Genomic DNA, 19,919 nt, shown 5'->3' on the forward strand with positions numbered 1-19,919 from the left:
AAGGCTGACCAAAAAAAAGATCTCCTACAAACACAAGTGAACATAGAGTTGCAAGGGCTGTATTCCTATCAGTAAAAGTAGACCAGAGCAGGAAGTATTCCAAACACATTACCTAATGATAAAGTCGTCATTTCTTCAAGAAGTCATAACAATCCTAAATGTCTCTATGCCCAACAGAGAGTTCAAGAATAGATAAAGCAAAGACCAAAAAGATATGGACAAATCAACAGCTGAAGTTGGAGATGTCACTGTTCAGCTCTCAGTAATGCGTGGAACAGAGACAAAAAAAATAAAATAAAAAGAGTAAGGATTCAGAAGAGCTAAACAATACTAACCCACTTGTCCTACTTGGCCTTTATAGGACACTCTACCCAACACCAGCAGGGCTACACTCTTCCAATATTCTGAACCATGTTCTGAACCTTAAAACAAGCCTCAACAAATTAACAGAATTGAAATCACAGAGCACGTCCTCTGACCAGAACAGAATTAAACTATAAGCAAAGCTACTGCGTATTGTGATTCCACCTGAGTGGAGAAGCACAGAGCACACTGGGGCCCTTGGTCGGCTCTCACTGCCCTTCCTTACCAGGGGCGTCCAAAGCTTCCGAGGTTAATGGAGAGGACTCGCAGGACGGAATATTGCAGTGTTCCCACCTCACCTCACTGTTGGTCGTATAGCACCATGGAGCTGACTCTCCATCAGGGTTGCGACAGTAGTTTTCATCCAAATCTCTGAAAAAGATGCGCTAGTGAGTTCGGCTTTCCAAAAAGGCTAAATGAATAATGGTGTACGCATGCTTATTAATGGTAACATTGGGGATGTACCCAGCTAATTCTCCAGATTTAAACAAACCAAATGACAGGTAGAAACCGAAGCAGAGCTGGATTCCACAGGGTCCACAGAATTATGGCACTGATGCTGCTCCCTGGTAAATGGTGGGAATATATGTCTTGACTGCAGATAGTCAAACAAAATCGGTCTTTTGCTATGTGCTAGGCGCTACGGTCAATGCTGGAAACACAGTGGGTATTTTCCACACAGTTCCTGCCTCAAGAAGGACACATCAGAGCCATGGGATTTAAGTGTTACAGCCATAGAGTTTAAGTGTTCTCAAACCTCACTGTGCATTTAGTGGAGGGCTTCTCAGAACGTATTACTGGGGCCCACTCCCGAGTTTCTGATTTAGTAGATCTGGACAGGGCCCAAGAATTTGCATTTCTAACAAATTCTGCTGGTGCCAATGCTGCTGGTCTGGGGAGCCACTTTGAGAACAATTGTTAGAGGAAAATCAGTGCAAAATTTCACTTCCCTTGCTGATGGCTTGGCCAGTTTTCATTGTAGAATATTTTAGCGTAGGTTCTTCCAGGAACAAAACCAAGACCACGTCAGTGGGATTTCACATTCCTCTCAGCAGACAGGGATTGGGACCAGAGGCAGACTTACTTGCAAGGGAAGTTTTCCGGGGTCCTGTTGTGCTTGTGAGGGGTCTGTTCTCTCCAGCGTTGACAAGTATGTCCAGAAACAGTGACGGACACCTTCCCCCGGTAGTTCTCCCCTTTGCCCTTCAGACACTGATACTTTGGGCCAGAAGGGGGTGGTGGTGTTGCTTGAATGGGGGTAATACATTACAATGAATATTTTTACAATTAAGAGTGCACAGACAGATGTTATAGGGGAATGGATGCAGGGAACATCTTCTGCTCATCCTCTCTTAGAACCTGGCACTTGAAAATTGTCTACCATTTTCAAAAGAAGTTGACTTGGTAGAATCTATGTTTATGAGATCATCTTATGAGGAACTCCTCCCAAGATAAGACCTTGGGTGCAGATGCTTCTTTCTATTTTTTTCTCTGCTCAGTTCATCATACATGGTCAGGATCACATATACCAATGATATGACTCCCTTTGTGATGAGTCAGTGATTCTCTGAGGAAACCTAACTGGGTGCCACCCAGCATTCCATAAAGCCAAACAACAGAGTCCACTGAAAAAAGGCAAAAATTATCTCCAAGGAAAAGCGTAGGCATACAGAAATCAAGAAATTCTTGAGAGAAAAAAAAGATGACAGAAAGAAAATTTGATATTCATAAAGGATAGTACCAGATAACCTTCAGAGTCCCAAAAGATGATTGTCAGGTCAAAGAACAGGAAGCCACCATCAGGGTCTCCTGCATCTTTTTTACCTTTTGATGCCTGCTCTCATCTAAATGTTTAGTCCTTTGCTACAAATTCTCACAGAAGGAAAATATAAAATTGTTCCTTCTGAGTCATTCCTTCCAAGTCTCCCCTTAACGCTATTCTCCTGCTGCTTTCTCACAAGTTTGGCTCACTGAAAAACTGCACATCCAGAGAAATCTCTTTGTTTATAAAGCATCAGTTACAAGGAACTCTGATCCTGAAGTCCGCGTACCAGAAAACATGGGTCTGTTGCCCTTTAGCGCTAGAGAAAAGTAGGATTTAAGAGATACTTCCCCCAGGGCGCCTGGGGGGCTCAGTTGGTTAAGCGACTGCCTTTGGCTCAGGTCGTGATCCTGGAGTCCCGGGATCGAGTCCCGCATCGGGCTCCCTGCTTGGCAGGGGGTCTGCTTCTCCCTCTGACCCTCCCCCCTCTCATGTGCTCTCTGTCTCTCTCATTCTCTCTGTCTCAGATAAATAAATAAAATCTTTAAAAAAAAAAAGAAAGAGATACTTCCCCCAAACCTACATTCAACTGTACTCCGAAGAGGTAGGAAAAACAGCAACAAAAACATAGTCAGTAGAAGCTCTGCTCAATTACCTAGATGAAACAATAAATTGTTTTAGAAGAGAAATTACATCCCTCAGGACTTGGAGGGCATGTTTTAGGCACAGCACTCAAGCACTGATACAAAGTTTTTATTTGTTTGTGTTTTGGGTTTTTGTTGTTGTTTGTTTGTTTGTTTGTTTGTTTGTTTTTATTCCAAGGGCAGAACAGGCGAGGATCGCCGAGCCCTGGGTTTGCACTATACTTACTGCAGCGCGGGATGTCACAGAATTCCCAGCGTTTGTTGAGATCCATGGTGAAACACCACGGGCGGGGCTCTCCATCGGGGTTGCGGCAATAATTCATCTTCAAGTTCTTGTTTGGAAATCTGAACGGGCAAGAAGGATTTTAATAGCACTGAACATCTACATTTATGGCCGAGAATCTCTTCAAATGAGCAATTATTGAGCACCTGCTGTGTGGGAGGCACAGTCAGGCATCCAAGGAAATGACTGGATGCAGGCTGTCCTCAAAGAGATAACAGTCTCATTAGAAAGATTAGCTCAATAGCCTGAGGGCTGTTTAACAGTTTACATGTGCAAAAAATCACAGAACTTTATCATTTTGGCCATCTGGAAAATTAGTGGAAGCAAACTCCAGTTACTTAGCAGCAAATGATAGCATTTTTACAACACAAAGTACCCACTGACCAGGGATTGTCATCTAATACACAGTACGGTCAAGAAGTTGGCATCTTCATAACTTAAAGGAATGGCCCTTCTTGTCTGCCAGGTTCCGGCCCTGCTAGCCTTCAAGCTTAGAAAAACTGGGAGGGATAATTTTTCTTAATTTTTTTAAATTTAAATTCAATTAATTAACATAGTGTATTATTAGTTTCAGAGGTAGAGTTCAGGGATTCATTAGTCTTATATAATACCCAGGGCTCATTCATTCTAAACTGGGAGGCACAATTATGCACCTGTGAGCACCTGGCCAAATAGTGCAGCAGGGAGCTCAGCAGGGAGCTCAGCAGGGACCCAGTGACTAAGAGTGTGACATGCACGGCAGGCCTGTGGCTTTCTCTGATACTCAGTCGGGATGGAGAGCGCAACCAGCAGTGGCTTGAGCAAACCTCTTCTAGTCTCTGGAAAGTGAATCTACCCAGTCTGGGCCTTGAGGTCCTTACTATGCTTCTTCTTTGAAGGGAAATGGCAAAGCTGTGTTGTAAGCTAGCTATATAGTATGGGAGGTACAGAAATTCAGCGGAGCTGTTTTCCACAGTGAAATCTGTGGCTTGGTCCCATTTCTTACAAGTTTTATAAGCCCCATTATGGTTCTGTAGTTGTCGTAGAATAGAGAGACAGAAGAGAAGCAGCTGCAGAGAGGGAGGCATTTTCCAGTACAATTAATGTGCCCCATAAGACCTACTCTAGGAATCATCCTTGCTTTCTAGATCATGGATTCTGATTCCTACTATAATTCATGGTCCCCTTTGAAGCTCTGGTGGAAGTTAGGAATCCTCACCCTAGAAGAATGCACTGATACAAATATCCATAAAACGTTGGGGGATTCACAAAATCCCTAGAGCCCATCTGTAGATCACACATTAGAAAGCCTTGAATCTCATCAGTGTAAAGGAAAAAGAAAGGAATAAAGAGAAGAGGGAAATATTCAGAAAATAGAGAAGTGAGATGTATCCTTATTTCTCAAAATTTAATGTGCACACGGATCAGCCAGGAATCTGGTTATAATGCAAATTCAGATTTGGAGGCTCAGAGAATCTGCATTTCTAACAAACTCTCAGATGGTATCCCTCCTCCATGGGCCACGTTTTGAGGAGCCAGAATGTATACCTCACTTGCAGTCATGTGGGAAGATACAAATTTTGAAATTCAAAACTTCAGATGCCTTCGCTTCCTGAGGAATTCGAAAATATCTAAATCACATGAAACACCCCGTAGAGCCGCAGAGTTGTAAACATCTCATTTCTTTCCCAGCGAGACTTACTTGGAAGGAATATATCCATGAGCATGTGGGGTTTGAGAGTTCCAGGCTTGGCACTCGAGTCCAGATTTGGTCTTGGAAATTTTGCCCGCATAATTTTCCCCACTGCAATGCATGCATTCATCTGCACAGAATAGAGAAGGAAGAGAAGAAGGAAGAAAAACGGAAATGGATGAATCACAAAAGTGTAAACCTAGAAATGTCTCAAATACCACCTGCTACTTACTCATTTGTCCTTTCCAACAATCGTTTGGGAACCAAATTGGCTATAAAGACTCTTCTAATACAATCTAAAATGTTGTTCCCTCTTCAAATGGTAAAATCAGTGTATTTTGGTCAATACCCTCTCTTATAGTCATGACAGCATCCAGAAATTCCATAATGCCCCGTCCTCAACCTGGGATGCATTGGCCCTTGGTGGGTGGGAGGGGGTTGGGGGAGAAGGTGCATATAGTCTCAGAAATCTGTAAGTTCTCTATTAGGATTTTTAAACATTGGTAAGCCAATGTTTATTAATGTCCCCAATGTTAATTAAATGTCCCATGACATTCCCCTCACTTCATCTCAACACACAGGCATTTTATCATGTCATATCGTCACAAGAGAAAGAAGGGAGAATATAGTCCAATAAGACATGGAGGTGGGGAGACCACATTCACATAAGTTCCATTATAGTACATTGTCATGATTGTTCTCCTTTACCCTCAGTTATTGTTGTTAATCTCTTTCTATGCCTAATTTGTAAATTAAACTTTGTTGTATGCACATACAGGGAAAAGAAACCATAGTATCTAAAGGGTTCTGTACTGTCATTCACAGGGGGTCTTGGAAGGTGTTCCTTGCGGATAATGGGGGACCCCTGTACTGAGAAGGATGCCTGGTTGTTTTTTGCTTTCTTACATTATTTAAAAACTGCAACTTTGGTTTGGAATTATTGAAATAACATGGTGCAGCAGAGTAATAAATGATTTTCATTTTTTTAGGTACTAATAAGGAAAACCAAGGGGGACTTGATATAAAACTGATGCTTTTGTGTGGATTAAAGACCAGATGACCTCACAACATTGCATACCAATAAAGCATCTCCGCGGTTGAAACAGACAGGAGACCTGAGCTGTCGCATGGTGCAAAAGCTATCCACATTGTTGCACAAATTCTGCCCTCATCCATTCCCCTTTTCCACCAATAAATGTAGCAGAAAATAGGGAACAAAGAAAATTTTTTCAATAGGAGGTCTTAAACTTTTTTAGCATTTACTTTTTTTAAAAAATATTTTATTTATTTATTTGACAAAGAGAGAGAGAGAGAGAGAGACAGTGAGAGAGGGAACACAAGCAGGGGGAGTTGGAGAGGGAGAAGCAGGCTTCCTGCTGAGCAGGGAGCCCAATGCGAGGCTCGATCCCAGGACCCTGGGATCATGACCTGAGCCGAAGGCAGACGCTTAATGACTGAGTCACTCAGGCGCCCCTAGCATTTAGTCTTGAGGTACACTATTAAATTGGTTTTTCCATGAAGACAATGGGTTGCTTGTTTAAAAACTGGTTCATTGTTTAGCTTTGATGAAACAACAAAGTCTACCACATTAAATTAATACATTTATTAGGATTTTATTTTTGTGGTTTCATTTAAAAAAAAAAAGACTTCATTTATTTGGGACAGAGAGAAAGAAAGAGAGAGAGTGGGGCAGGAGGGCAGAGGGAGAGAATAGTCCCAAGCAGGTTCCCCACCTGTGTGCCCTGATTCTGTGGTTTCATTTTAACTATTTAATTACAGGTCTGTTTTTTGGCTTTATGCCCTGTAAGAGCTTTAAGCATAAGAAGTTGTATCTAGAATTTACATCTAGTTTGATTATTTGTACATATCGACGTAACATTTTAATTAAATAATTAAGCTCAAAAAGGAGGGGGGGTCTGAGCAAATTTTTGGTCTTCCCAAGAGGTACATACCTTACTCGATTTTGTCAAACATGCCACTAGTTGGTTTTTAATTAAATCCCTGTAAGGGAATCCTTTGCAGCAAATTACAGATAAAGGGCAGATGTGAAAGCATTTTCTAGAGGCATGCCTGACCTTCACACTCGGGAATGTTGCAGTAGTCGAACCTCTGGTCAGGGTCTGTGGTGTAGCACCAGGGCCCTTTCTCGTCGTTGTCTGGGTTCCTGCAGTAGTTCTCCTCCAGTCCCTGCAGGGGGTGCTTCTGGGGCGTGTATCTGTGCAGGGCGGAAAAGAATCCCTCACTATCCAGTGGACCCTTGAACAGCATGGGCTGGAGCTGCATGGCTCCATTTATAGGTGGATTTTTTTCAGTAAATACGGTACAGTGCTATAATGTTTTTTTTTCTCTTCCCTGTGATTTTCTTAGGAACATTGTCTTTTCTCTAGCTTACTTTATTCTAAGAATACAGCACATAATACACGAAACATACAAAATACGTGTTCATTGGACCGGTTATGCTCTCGGGAAGGCTGCCAGTCAACAGTATGCTATTAGCAGTTAAGTTTTGGAGGAGTCAAAAATTATACATGGATTTTCAACTGCACAGGGGGTCAGTGGCCCTAATCCCGTGTTGTTCAAGGGTCAAATGTATTTTAAAAATCAGTATGTTATTAGGAAGGCAGAATGAGAGGCTATTCCCATGGGGTTCATGCATTTCAGCTCCGTTGTCTGATTTCCGATTCTCTACTGGTAGGCTGTTTCCATACAGTAGCTAATATTACCATTATCACTATATTGACAGCCGAGTCTTAGAAGTAGAGCCGAAGTGTTTTTATGCACAGTCACTAGAAATACAAAGGCCTCAAAAGCCTGCCAACTTCTTGATTCCTTCCAAACACCTGCTTTTGTCAGTTGCCCTTCTCCCTGAAAAAGTAGTTGTAGTTAATGCCGTTCTGTCTGTGTGAACTCTGCACAAGGCAATACTGAAATCTTTCTACACATTCTCTCATTCAGCCTTAGTAAAACCCCTCTCGGGAAGGTCTTATTATCCCTATTTTACAGATGAGAAAATTGAGGCCCAATGTCAAACATAATATTATCTTGCCTCGGGGCAAACACCTAATAAGTAGCATCTCAAGTTGAAATCCGTCTGTCTGATTCCAGATGTGTGGGGGTGGGTAGTTAAGCTCACTTCCAGTTCTAGAAATGAGTTGCTGTGTAGAGATGAAAATTTGACCGAACCCCGAGACTTAGAATCTAAATGGCAGATTTTGTTTCTGTGCTTCTCTGCACCTGTTTTTGGTAAAGTGCACCTCCCAGGGCCTCAATGTCCTCCTCTGCAGGGGTCGAGATGGCCTAGACTATCTCTAAAGCCCCTGACACTCCATGATTTGGCCATTTGGTTTAATCATTTTTTCTCTATAAGCCATATGTCTTGGGAATATTATATCTGCCCATCTCATAGAGGTATAATAAAGGCAGTTTGATGGGGGAGGGGGGTAGCAGACAGTAAATTCCTACTTGATAAGCATTGTCACTGAGCATGGGTGAGAAGTGTTACTGTTAATGCCGCCTAATGCCATCCTGCAGGAAGCACAAACAGAACGACGCTAAAATAATTAGTGGGCAAGTTACGAGATCATCTGGTTTTCATTTATATTCTAGTTGCTCCTTTGCTCCGCCATGTTGAGGCGAGCAAGTGGTGAGGGTTCTGACTCGGTATGTTTGACTTAGGCTCATTCAGCCCTAAACATGATCATCTTTGCTCTTTTCTCAGACTCCCCCTGGCATTCATGGCTTTATTGCTCTTTTTCCTAAGAATCCTTCCACATCCTTGGTCTTCCACAACAGGATATACACAAGAGCAAATGGAAAGCAACCATGTTCTGCTTTTGTGCTATAAGTAACTGAACCGGTCTACCTCAACATCAATAAAGCTCTCCCTGTACCTGCTTATTCACATCGTAAGTAATGGGATGATCATTCTAAGTATCATAGGTGAATACGGAGATGAAAGTCTTACTTAGGTTTGTGCGGAGAAGTGTCACTCCATTTTTGACAGGCAACGCCATCCTTCGTTTTGGACATCGTCCCCCTGTAGGTCTTCCCATTGCCAATCTTGCACTCTGAAAGATAGACTGAAGGGGGATCCACACAGTGGGCAAGCCCTCCACAAGAAACACCACGAAGAAGCTTTGCACTCTTCAGTCATGTTGAAAGGACTCGCATAGGAGACACCGTTTTCCCAATCTCCGAAAAGACAGACTTTACCATCTCCCATCTGTGTAAGAGCTGCAGTTCACTGAGCCGTTTGGTGCTTTGATTTATTTATTCAAAGTTACAGCCCCGCAGTGTCCCAGGTACCGTGCTGGGTGAGGGAGACACATGGAGTCTAGAATGGAGTCCCTACCATCATGGAGCTTATGTTCTAGTGGACTCTGGGGGCTGGTTACAGAAAGTAATCAAGGTAACCCTGCGGGGAAATACGTAACAGAGAAAACAAATAGCATGAGGACAGAGTGACAGGGAAGAGGGACAGGGGCTTTTCAGGCAGTGGGGGAAGCAGACTTTTCAGAGGTAGAAAGAGATCCAAGCCACTTTTTTTTTTTTTTTTGAGGCTCCTGGTATTTTAAATATGAAAAACTGCCAAACAGTTATACATTTTAAATGTGGACAGTAGACCCTCTCAGCTGGCCTCCGCTTAGCCAACTCACTGGTTAGCCAAGAGACTCCAAGCTGTTTTAAAAACACATGGTCAGATGCCCACCTATGTCCCACATGTGGTGAGGTGGGCACCTGGGGCTGGTGGGGTCACCTTCCAGTGTGCCCCCCAATTCTGTCCCCACCAGGTGGGGTTTTTGTTTACAAGAGTCAACTATTTTCATCGTCAAAACTTTTTACCCAGCTATATTTGATTAAGGATGATCTAAACTGAGAAATGAATGTGAAAAAAAAATTGCTTTAAAAAAAACCAAGATGAATGTTTTTAAGGACTGGAAAGACTTGAATAGTTTTTTAAAAGGCTATCAAGCCCACTGAGGGTAGTCCACTCATACGGTTGGCTATAGAATTTTGGGTGGGAAATCCTAAAAATATAAAGATACTTCACAGTCAGATTAATAGATGTCTCTAGACCTTGCTCCACTTCAAAGAGAAGGAAACCAATTCTCCTAGGCAATGTACTTAGAGGATAGTTTATGCAAGGAATGCGCCAGGTAACTGCTTTCAGTAGCCCCATATTCAAAGAAAGAAACCTCTACTCTACATCAAAAGGTGCCAATGTAAATTGCGTTTTCTATGAAAATATAAAATATTGAAGGTATATGTGTGTCATCTTTCATGATTTCCCACCTTAGCCAAGTTTTTTAATTAATCGATCAGTTATCTCAGGAAAGTTCTTTTAACACACCAATAGCAAACAGATGCTTTTAAACCCAAGACTATGTATAAAGACTGCAAATGCATCTTCACTGAGAGCGATTATTACAGTAGACATATTACATTGATCAAAAGTGTAAATTCAAGGTACTTTGGAGGCCCAGCGGTGAGGGGAGGCTTTTCAAAAAAGGTGATGCTTGAGTTGAGATGTGGGAGGTGAGAACAAAAGAGGGGCCTTGACAGCAGGGTGTGTGCCTGGTATGTGGGAGGAACAGCCACAAGCCCAGTGTAGAAAAGCCTCGTGAACCAAGCAAATGGGGTAGTCTTAAATAACACAGGCCCCAGTAGCTTTCAGATAAGTATCTGGATTTTATTCTAAGGGCACGAGGAGTTTCAAGCAGGGAAGTCACAGCTTGTCACTGGCCAGGCCACGGTCACGGTGACCAGTGACAGTGACCACTTAGACCTTGGTGGCAGCAACGGCCGTGCAGGCCAGGGGCAGATGTAGGTGTGATCTGACACTGAGTGTTCCCAGAAAAGCCCAGGCAGGTAATTTAGCAGTGGGTCGATGAGCTACAGTAAAGAAACAAGAGCTGCAGAATGCCTGACTTTTGACTTTTTACCTCTCTTTTGTTTGTATGTACCCACCAGAGTTTATATAACCTTTTACTCCTTTCCATCACCTTGAAAACAAGCAACTATTCAACTATTCAAACTAAGCCTAGCGGTCACCTTCCTCTTCTTTCTGGTTAACAATTTACAAATGATTTATTTAAATGTTAGCATTTTGCCGGGAAAATCACACCAGCCCCCCCCCCTTTTTTAATCTAGTAGGTAACCCTATATAACTCATCCTCTACTATTTGTAAAAATGAGTAACTTCAACAGATAAACTTTAGGTTTGCTCTGCACTTTAACCTCAAGAGTTAGGGATAAACAGTGATAAGAAAAGGAGTATGGCAGGTACACAGCTAATTCAACCTCAGAAGATGAACCGAGGCATAGAAATAATCCTAACCTAAAGAAATACTTCAAAAAAACATATTTACATATTTAGAGTTTTGTGTTGAGACTAGAGAGGATGTTGCAGGTTATTGTGAAGAACGAGTGAAAGAGGATGTTTCTTTAACATCCGTGATACAGAATATTTGGAGAGCCGCATTGTTACTATAAATGGTCCCAGTCCCAGTCAACAACAGACTACAGGGTTGTTTTTAAAGGGTCATATATTCACTTAAATCTTCAGACATACTTAATGGAATTTTACATCTCGAAAAAGTCATACAATTTCCATAGGAATCGAGGCCATCTGTTATCCTAAACAATGGGAATATTGACCCAGAATTTTCAAGGAAACTATGGAAAAGGAACTGCAGCTCTTGCACATTTCCAAAAGATCACATTTCCGAGTCTGAGGGAAATCGAGACCATGACCGAAAAACATTGGAAATGTTAAAAAATGAAAGTAAAGATTTTGTCTGTATCCAAATGTTACTGAGGATTTAAGACACCTCAGTTTTTCTATTTCCGCAGGCTTCAGTCCAGAAGCTAGGGCCCAGGGACCGTGGTCCCTGCAGTCAAAAAGCCAAGATCATAAGGAATGCTTAGATTCCCCTCTCCTCAAAAAGAAAATAAAATATTGACTTATTTCCCGGGCCCTAGAAGTAGACATGATTTTCAGTCCAATTCCTTCCTTTTTAAAGCAAGAAAAATGAAATCTAAAAGGTGAAGTCATATGCTCAACTTGACCAATGGGATTAGTGACCAAATCTTATCCTGAGTCTGAATTCAATTTTGCTGCATGATATTGCCTCGGTTCTCTGGTCTGATAAACTACAGAGATAAAAGAGGAGGTGGGGAGGGGAGGAGAAAGGGGAACAGAAGGGGGATGGGTGGGGAGGAAAAGAAGAAGGAGGGGACCAGGATAAGGAAGAAGAAGAAAACATTGTACGCACTTCTCTTTTCGAATAAAATCACATCTCTCATCCTGAAGACTATAGAAGACTTGCTGTTTTCAGCCATGGTCACACATTGTTGCTCTTTACTGTGAAATTGGAATGACCTGCAGAAGAAAATCAGGAAACCCCCACCCCCCAAAAAATGATTTCCCCTATTTAAGGAAAGTAAACTTTTGTTAATAATTAAGAGACTCAAAAGATAACTGTACCTCTTGATGGGTCAAGGAGTTTGGAATGGTTACTTCCCATTAAAGTTGGCCTAGTATCAAGGAAGTGCTGGAAAAGGATACCTCAACAGGTAGTTCCTCTTGTTTCCTTCTCCGTTTACCTTCTCCTCCTCCAAATGTTCTCTCTATTTCAACTACTTTGCTCTTTCTTCACTTATGTGCTAGAATATTTGCTTTTGTGTTGGAAAGAAACAACTCTCTAATTGCTTTGAACCCCTTTCCAAGATCGTCTATGTGACTTCTGGACTCCTAGAATTTCCCCTTCCTATAAAATCCCCTTGACTTTAGCCTCTACATGTCATCTCCTTTCCCTTCACCTCACCCCACCTTGCCCATCCCCGTGGTCCTGCTGTGGACATCCAGTCTGGCATTCAAAGCCATCCACGACTGTCTTTCCAGCTCCAGCTCCTCTATGAGCCCTTCTGTCACCGATGTGGTCCATTCGGTCCTGTTCACAGGGCCACGTGGCTCCCTGGGACCAGAATGCCTCCTGCCTTGTCAGTACCTGTCACTCACCCTTCAAAGCCCTGCTCAGTGCTTCCTCCTCCCCAGGCTTTCTCCAGCCCTCTCAACCCTTAAGAATTGTTCTTTCCTCTGAATCTTTATAGAGCACACATTGATTATGTCACTTATCGACACCTCGCCTCGCATGTATTTTTAAAAAATTTTTCCATTTATCCAGCTTCTGTGACAACACCACAAACACAAAAAGGCAAGCACTGGATCTTGCAACTATACAAAGATCTATCATAAACTGATAGAGATCATATATGCCAAATATGTTGGATCACTGCATCTCTGCTTCTTTGTTCCTTAGGCTGGGACATGTCCAGTCACAGGAACCTCATTAAATATTTACTGATGATGATGTCAAAAACTAGAGCTCAGAACGGTAGCTGGTGATGTCATGTGTAAAAATAACATCCTTTGGGAGCATTTTTTCTAAAGGGGACACGAATAAACTCTAACAAGGAAATGTTCGTATGGCTTCCTAATCCAGGGAGCAAACACAGATTCCAAACTCCAATCTCATGAAATGCCTCACGCCTCTTAAATCCTGTTTTCGTTAATAAATCCCGGAGCAGACTCCTCGTTATCAAAATAATAGTGTCTCAAATGGCAACCTTTCCACCAGTGAGCAACGCCAAGAGAATACCTGCAAATGAATTCTGTTTCCTCCTCACATTTCCTTGAGCATTCGTCTATGCTTCCTAATGATAGCTGCTTCTTAGTGAGGCTGAATAATGAAGCCCCCTGCGTGTTCACATAGTCATCCAGGGGGTCTCCGCGACCTGCAAACAGAAGGTGGACGTGGGATAACCAGGTAAGATCCGTCATCAGGCCTTTGTAATCCTCTATTTGCTGTGCATCAATCACATAAAACTTGCTGTTTTCTTGGAAAGCGGAACAGGTGTCATGAGGAAAAAATGTTGAGGCAGGAAAATGGTTCCACTATTAGGTTGCATTATGTTAAAAGAGCAAGTCGATTGATAGATTGATAGATTAGGATTCTTTAACAACTTCTGTTACTACTTTAATGGCCATGAAACCTTAAATAAGAATAAATTTGGTTTATTTGCTATGGATTGCCGTGCCGTGATGGAACAGGAAGAGGCCACCAGCACCCCCCATGTTGGCAATTACTGATGTTGGTTTGTCCACCCCTGGCTGTAAACCCAACTTGGAGGCCATTACTTGATTGCCAACAGTGTAAGCTGTGGTTGTGACTGTTACTTAGGCTGATGTGACATTCTCTGAATGGTTCCACCACGAGATATAAAAATGTTGGTGAGTTGATGATTTTAATAAATAAGACCTGAACTAAATCTCAACTACTATCCAAGATCATTCTTAAACTGGGCTTCGTACGGTGACAGCTCACTATGAATTAAATAAGAGAAATCATGTTCTTCCACAATGTCTCTGGCATTTCTGAGGAAATGATAAAAAAGGCAGAGCCTGGGATAAATACTGGCCTTGATTTTTCTGGGAGCTAAAATCGGAGTCAAAGAATCTGTCCGAGGGTTTCTCTGCCCCTTGCTAGGGCAGAGAGTGTTCCCGCAAGAGCTACTACAAGGAGTGTTCTCTGTTCCGAGGCCCCAGGCAGTGCCCGAGCTGGCTTTGACGGCTCTACTCCAGGCCTGGAGATGGTGGCCTCCCTGTTTTTGGTGTGGAACCCTAATGATTCTCCCAGGGTGAGAGGCCAGAAGAGGTTAATGAAATGAAGACAGCTAAGCTGCCTAAAGTTTGCCTAAATGGGATTAGGCAACATGGCAGCCTTGACCACCTCCAGGGGAGTGGCAGGGACCAAAGCCAGGCTGAGTGGGTTGAAGAGTGACCAGAAGTCGTGGACCCACATGAGAAGACAAGTCTTCAGGAGCCTAGCTGTGAAAGGAGCTCTTCCCAGACAGCTTGTGCTGTCACAGAATTTTTTTTAAAGATAAGACATCCTGGAGCATGTTTAGATACTGATGAAAATTATCCAGGAGGAAGGATCATTAGGGGTCAGCCCCTCATTCTCAGAAAGGCCCTCCCTGCCCACCTGCGAACACATGGGACACAGAGCCGATGCATTCTAAAGACGGAGACGAGTCATCTTCTGGAGACCATGCTCCCCTCCCTCTGCTATCTGTCCTCCCCCAATTTGTCCTCCCTCCAAACTGGAAGGTGGCTCTTGAACAGGAAGTTGGCTGATGTAATTTAAACTTAAGGTACCAGAAAGCACTAGAAAAAGGTTTCAAAGGATTATGGAGAAGGAGAGGTTTTAGACCCAGGTCCATTCCTTCATCCTGTATTTCTCCCGATTTGAACTCTTATTTCCAAGAAGAGGTATGCTTGGGTAAATTCTATAGATCAGGCACCTGGGTGGCTCAGTCGGTTAAGCATCTGCCTTCGGCTCAGTCATGATCCCGGGGTCCTGGGATGGAGTCCTGCATCAGGCTCCCTACTCAGCGGGGGGCCTGTATCTCCCTCTCCCTCTGCCCCTCTCCTGCTTGTGCTCTCTCTCTCTGTCAAATACATACATACATACATGCATAAAATAGTAAAAAAAAAAAAAAAAACCATGGCAAACAGTAACTCTGGAAAGCGTATCCTATAAAGACTCAAATTAGACTTTCTGGAGAGTTCTTAGAAAGTTGAGCAGGCTGGGGTATAAATGATAACAAGACAAGAAAATTTCCATTTATATCACTCTTTAATTAAGTTACCTTTGATTATGTTATTATATTTCATAGCAAAAAGCTGCTGAGACCACCTTAGGAGCTGATGTCCCAAAGAAATATTCCCAAAAAGAATACATTTTTTTCTTTTGTGCTTGAAAAGTTCTCCCGCATTATTTTCTTTGCTTCAACTTGAGGGCTCTATGGCAGTGGGGTGTCGTACAATGTATTGGTTGACCAAGAAATATTAAACACACCCTTTCAGTAAGAAATTATTTTTAGGGCACCTGGGAGGCTCAGTCAGTTAAGCGTCTACGTTTGGCTCAGGTCATGATCCTGGGGTCCTGGGATCGAGCCCCACATTGGGCTCCCTGCTCAGTGGGGAGTCTGCTTCTCCCCCTCCAATTCTCCCCTGCTCACGCTTTCTTTTTCTCTCTTTCTCAAATAAATAAATAAAATCTTAAAAAGAAAAGAAAAGTATCTTTATATTCGAGGCCAAATGTAGATGTATGTTGCTCCGAAACATATGTATTACATTAATAATGTGGGTTTATTTTTTATCACTGTGGTGTGTATATTTACACCCATGCTCATGTGTTTGAAAAAAAAAAAAAAGACTTAGTGGTTTATGAAACCATGAAGAACAGCTGTAAAAGGATAGTTTTTTTCCTCTCCCCAGTCACGTTTGTGCCCTGGAAAGATGAAACGCATCCACAGAAACAGAGAGTAAATGCCTTCCTTTCAAAAGAGCTTATGAAAGTCTCCCCACAAGGTTGGCGAAAACCTATGTTAATCCTATTGCAGAAGAGTTTGCTCTCCCATCTTGGTGCGAGCCACTGAGTCAGCTCCTGGCGTTCCAATCCCGTTGCCCATAGGCTAACATAGAATACGCATACCTACACCCCCACACACTACCATTTCCCACAGAAATCTCTGTGCAATCTTCTGCTCTGTATTTTCTTTGGTATTTCTTTAAATGGCTCCACTGACTTCAAACACATTTAACTCTAATTTAAAGTACAGCTTACAAAATTTTATCTGGCAATTCATAAATTGAATTTTAAGTATCCATACATTGTTTATGGGAAGAACTACCAGCATCGTGTATGATTCCATTTAGAAGAAATGTCCAAAAGAGGCAAATCAGAGACAGAAAGTAGATTGGTGATTGCCAGGAGCTAGGCAGAGATGGAGGTGGGGGGAGGGGGTTTGGGGGTGACAGCTAAGGGATGTGGAATTTCTTCCTGGGGTAATGGAAATGTTCAAAAATGTATTGTGGTGATGGTTGCACAACTCTGCAAACCACTGCATTGTATGCTTGAAATGGGCAAATTGTATGTGAATTATATTTCAATAAAGCTGTCAAAAAACCCACAAAACTATAAGGACATGCTTACAATATTTTAAAGGAAGTTTAAACAAAGCTGAAAAGCGAGAAGAGCACCAAATTCCTCCTAGAAAAGTCTTGGCTTAAATTCTGGTTTCTTCACTTCCTGGATTTGGGAGTTTGGTCAAAAGAGAAATAACCTCATTTTCCTAAGTATGGATTTCCTCCTCTGTAAAATGGGGATGAATACACTACCCTACCTACCGCATCAGCTAAATAAGCAAGTATTATCTAAGGACACACACACACATATATATAAAAATGTGCCTAGCTTCTCTCAAGCACTATGTGAAGGTTTATGGAATTCCTACATGCATACTTCATTTGGCAAACCGACGCGCGTGGTTTCTCCAGGCATAAGGAGCAAATCCTAGACATATGGAAGGCTCACGTCAAGCCTCAGCAGGCAGGGAACCCCCACAGACTGGTCAGAAAACACAAAGAAGTATTTCACTGCTTACATTTGAAAGTGAAGAGAATACGACACATTAACAAAAATGGTCTCAGTTAATGGAACTGAGAGCCAGGCAAGGGCGCCAAGAACTTTTTGGGCAGCTGGCTATGCAGGCTATTGTTTCAACTACAATAACCATCACTGGCAAGCAATCTTGTCAATTTAAAAAGTCATTCATCATTTCCCCTGCCCACTGGTCTTTAGCATGCATGGGCAAATTAAGCTCAGTTCTTAAAGAATTTTTCTTTTTTTTTTTTAATGTTTATATATATATTTTAAAGATTTTATTTATTTATTTGAGAGAGAGAGAGGGAGAGGGCACAAGCAGGGAGAAGGAGCAGAGGGAGCGGGAGAAGCAGGCTTCCCGCTGAGCAGGGAGCCCGATGTGGGGCTCGATCCCAGGACCCTGGCATCATGACCCATGCTGAAGGCAGATGCTTAACCGACTGAGCCACCCAGGCGCCCCCTCAAAGAATTTTTCAATCATACATGCAGATTTTGACTTGGGATGCTTGTGAATCAAAAGCTAAATTAAACAAGCTGCACAGAAAGCCATCATGTGATCTATTTTTAGGACATTGCTAGGAAAAACATTTGAATTGAAATTTTAAAAAATCCTTTGTCTTACCTGATTTCAGAAATAAAAGAAGTAGAAGGACCACTTCCTTATGTTCCATCTTTGGGACTGGGTTGCCAGCACTGCCCAGAAAACTGGGTGTCCCAATCCCGAGATGTTATTGACTTACCTGAGAGGAAACACATCCACAAATAAGATAATCACATGGAGTTAATTATTTTCTGAGACGCCCATTGCCACTGTGCTCTGAAGGGTTCAAACATTACCTCGGCTGGCGGATCTTACAAAATCCAAATCTGTAATAGATGCTGGGAAGTGGTGAAAGCAGCCCCCCCCCCCCCGCCCCCCGCCACTGCCCCAGGCTGCCTTCTTATCTCCTGATTCCTCTCTCCCCGCAACCCGCAGCCCACCATCTTTCCTACCCGGTCTTGTGTCCTTTGTCCTCTCCTTCCCTGGCTTAACATAGAAAGAAAAATCACACTAATAGCCAACCTTTGCTGAGAACTGGCCTAGGCCAGACACTGTGCTGAGAGGTGCATATGCATAGTTTCATTCAACCTTCAACACAAGCAATATTAATATTTCCACTTTAATGAGGGCACTCAGGCTAAGATAGTGTAAGTTTCTCAAGGTTACTCAGCCACCGATGGTTGAGACCATGGAGGCCTTAGATTATAAACATAAGCAAAGGGCCTTGTCATTCACATCCCCACATCTTACCAAACAATGTAGAAATTACTAGAAAATTAAAATATTTATTATTATCAAAATGTCTTTATGTCCAGTGGACTCACATGTTTTCCATGATTATAAATTATGTTGTAAAAATATTGGTCTTTTCCCCAAATAAATTCATAGTGAGTGACATTCTCATCCTCAGGAAATAAAGCAAGAGGGGTAAAACCAAGTTTAAAGAGTCTGTCTCAAGTTTAATTGTTGGTTCTGTACTTTTCCTCTGACTCAAGGCCGCAATCACCAGGTAGTACATGCTTTAAAACTATTTCAGATTTCAAAAATATTTAGGAGTAGTTCAGTGGATTCTATTTGACTTGTGAAATAAGAACAAGAAATACTCCTGTCTCTAGGCTATGAAATTTCTTTCTATAAATTAACTAGCGAGGTGTAGAGGTCGGCACCAAGCCTCCTGCAGAATTTCCTGGGATGGAAGTACTGTGCAGAATTCTCAAGAACAAAACATGTTGGAGAACAAGAACGTAGACTATTGTGAGCAGAGGTGTGAGTTAATCACATTTCCTGGTTTTCTACTTTATCCTAGCTTTCTTCTCTCCTCAAACTCTTCGGCCTCCCTCACCCCTCCCTGTCCCCAAGTGGCCTGGTTTACTAAAGGGGACACAATGTGGAAGCAAGTTGAGGAGTCAGAACTGGGAAGACTCTTTTTCTTAAAATATTCAAAATGCCTTTTAGGGGGATTATGTTGATGTGTTTGAGAAAGTTCTTTGGGGGGGGAAACAGACTTTACTAATATGTAATGATTCCCATATGCATTTATTTCCATTTAAAATATTTTAGTGTTGGGGCACCTGATGGCTCAGTTGGTTAAGCATTCGACTCTAGATCTCAGCTCAGGTCTTAATTTCAGGGTCATGGAGCCTACTTTAAAAAAAGAAAGAAGAAAGAAAGAAGAAAGAAAGAAAGAAAGAAAGAAAGAAAGAAAGAAAGAAAGAAAGAAAGAAAGAAAGAAAGAAAGGAAGGAAGGAAGGAAGAGGAAGGAAGGAAGGAAGGAAGGAAGGAAGGAAGGAAGAAGAAAGAAAGAAAGAAAGAAAGAAAGAAAGAAAGAAAGAAAGAAAGAAAGAAGAAAGAAAGAAAGAAGAAAGAAAGAAAGAAGAAAGAAAGAAAGAAAGAAAGAAAGAAAGAAAGAAAGGAAGGAAGGAAGGAAGGAAAGAAGGAAGGAAGGAAGGAAGAAGAAGAAAGAAAGAAAGAAAGAAAGAAAGAAGGAAGGAAGGAAGGAAGGAATGAAGGAAGAAGAAAGAAAGAAGAAAGAAAGAAAGGAAGGAAGGAAGGAAGGAAGGAAGGAAGGAAGGAAGGAAGGAAGGAAGGAAGAAGGAAGAAAGAAAGAAAGAAAGAAAGAAAGAAAGAAAGAAAGAAAGAAAG

General features: G+C 42.1%; 1 protein-coding gene across 2 annotated transcripts in view; it reads right to left on the minus strand.

Annotated features, from left to right (window-relative positions):
• Nucleotides 1-17,992, minus strand: part of LOC118001788 (plasminogen-like) — a 38,943-nt gene extending 20,951 nt beyond the window's left edge. For both annotated transcript variants that reach the window (XM_034991934.1, XM_034991933.1), the window contains exons 1-9: nt 17,859-17,992; nt 13,385-13,520; nt 11,999-12,105; nt 8,689-8,803; nt 6,800-6,939; nt 4,734-4,854; nt 2,996-3,114; nt 1,448-1,610; nt 590-735 (exon numbers count right to left, since the gene is read on the minus strand). In XM_034991934.1, coding sequence (XP_034847825.1) covers nt 590-735; nt 1,448-1,610; nt 2,996-3,114; nt 4,734-4,854; nt 6,800-6,939; nt 8,689-8,803; nt 11,999-12,105; nt 13,385-13,520; nt 17,859-17,907 — 1,096 coding nt within the window. In that variant the 5' untranslated portion in view covers nt 17,908-17,992. The remainder of the gene's footprint in view (nt 1-589; nt 736-1,447; nt 1,611-2,995; nt 3,115-4,733; nt 4,855-6,799; nt 6,940-8,688; nt 8,804-11,998; nt 12,106-13,384; nt 13,521-17,858) is intronic.
• Between the last annotated feature and the right edge of the window lie 1,927 nt (nt 17,993-19,919).

The sequence above is a fragment of the Mirounga leonina genome, unplaced genomic scaffold (assembly GCF_011800145.1).
Source record: "Mirounga leonina isolate KUSES-001 unplaced genomic scaffold, KU_Mleo_1.0 Mir_54, whole genome shotgun sequence".
NCBI lineage: Eukaryota > Metazoa > Chordata > Mammalia > Carnivora > Phocidae > Mirounga > Mirounga leonina.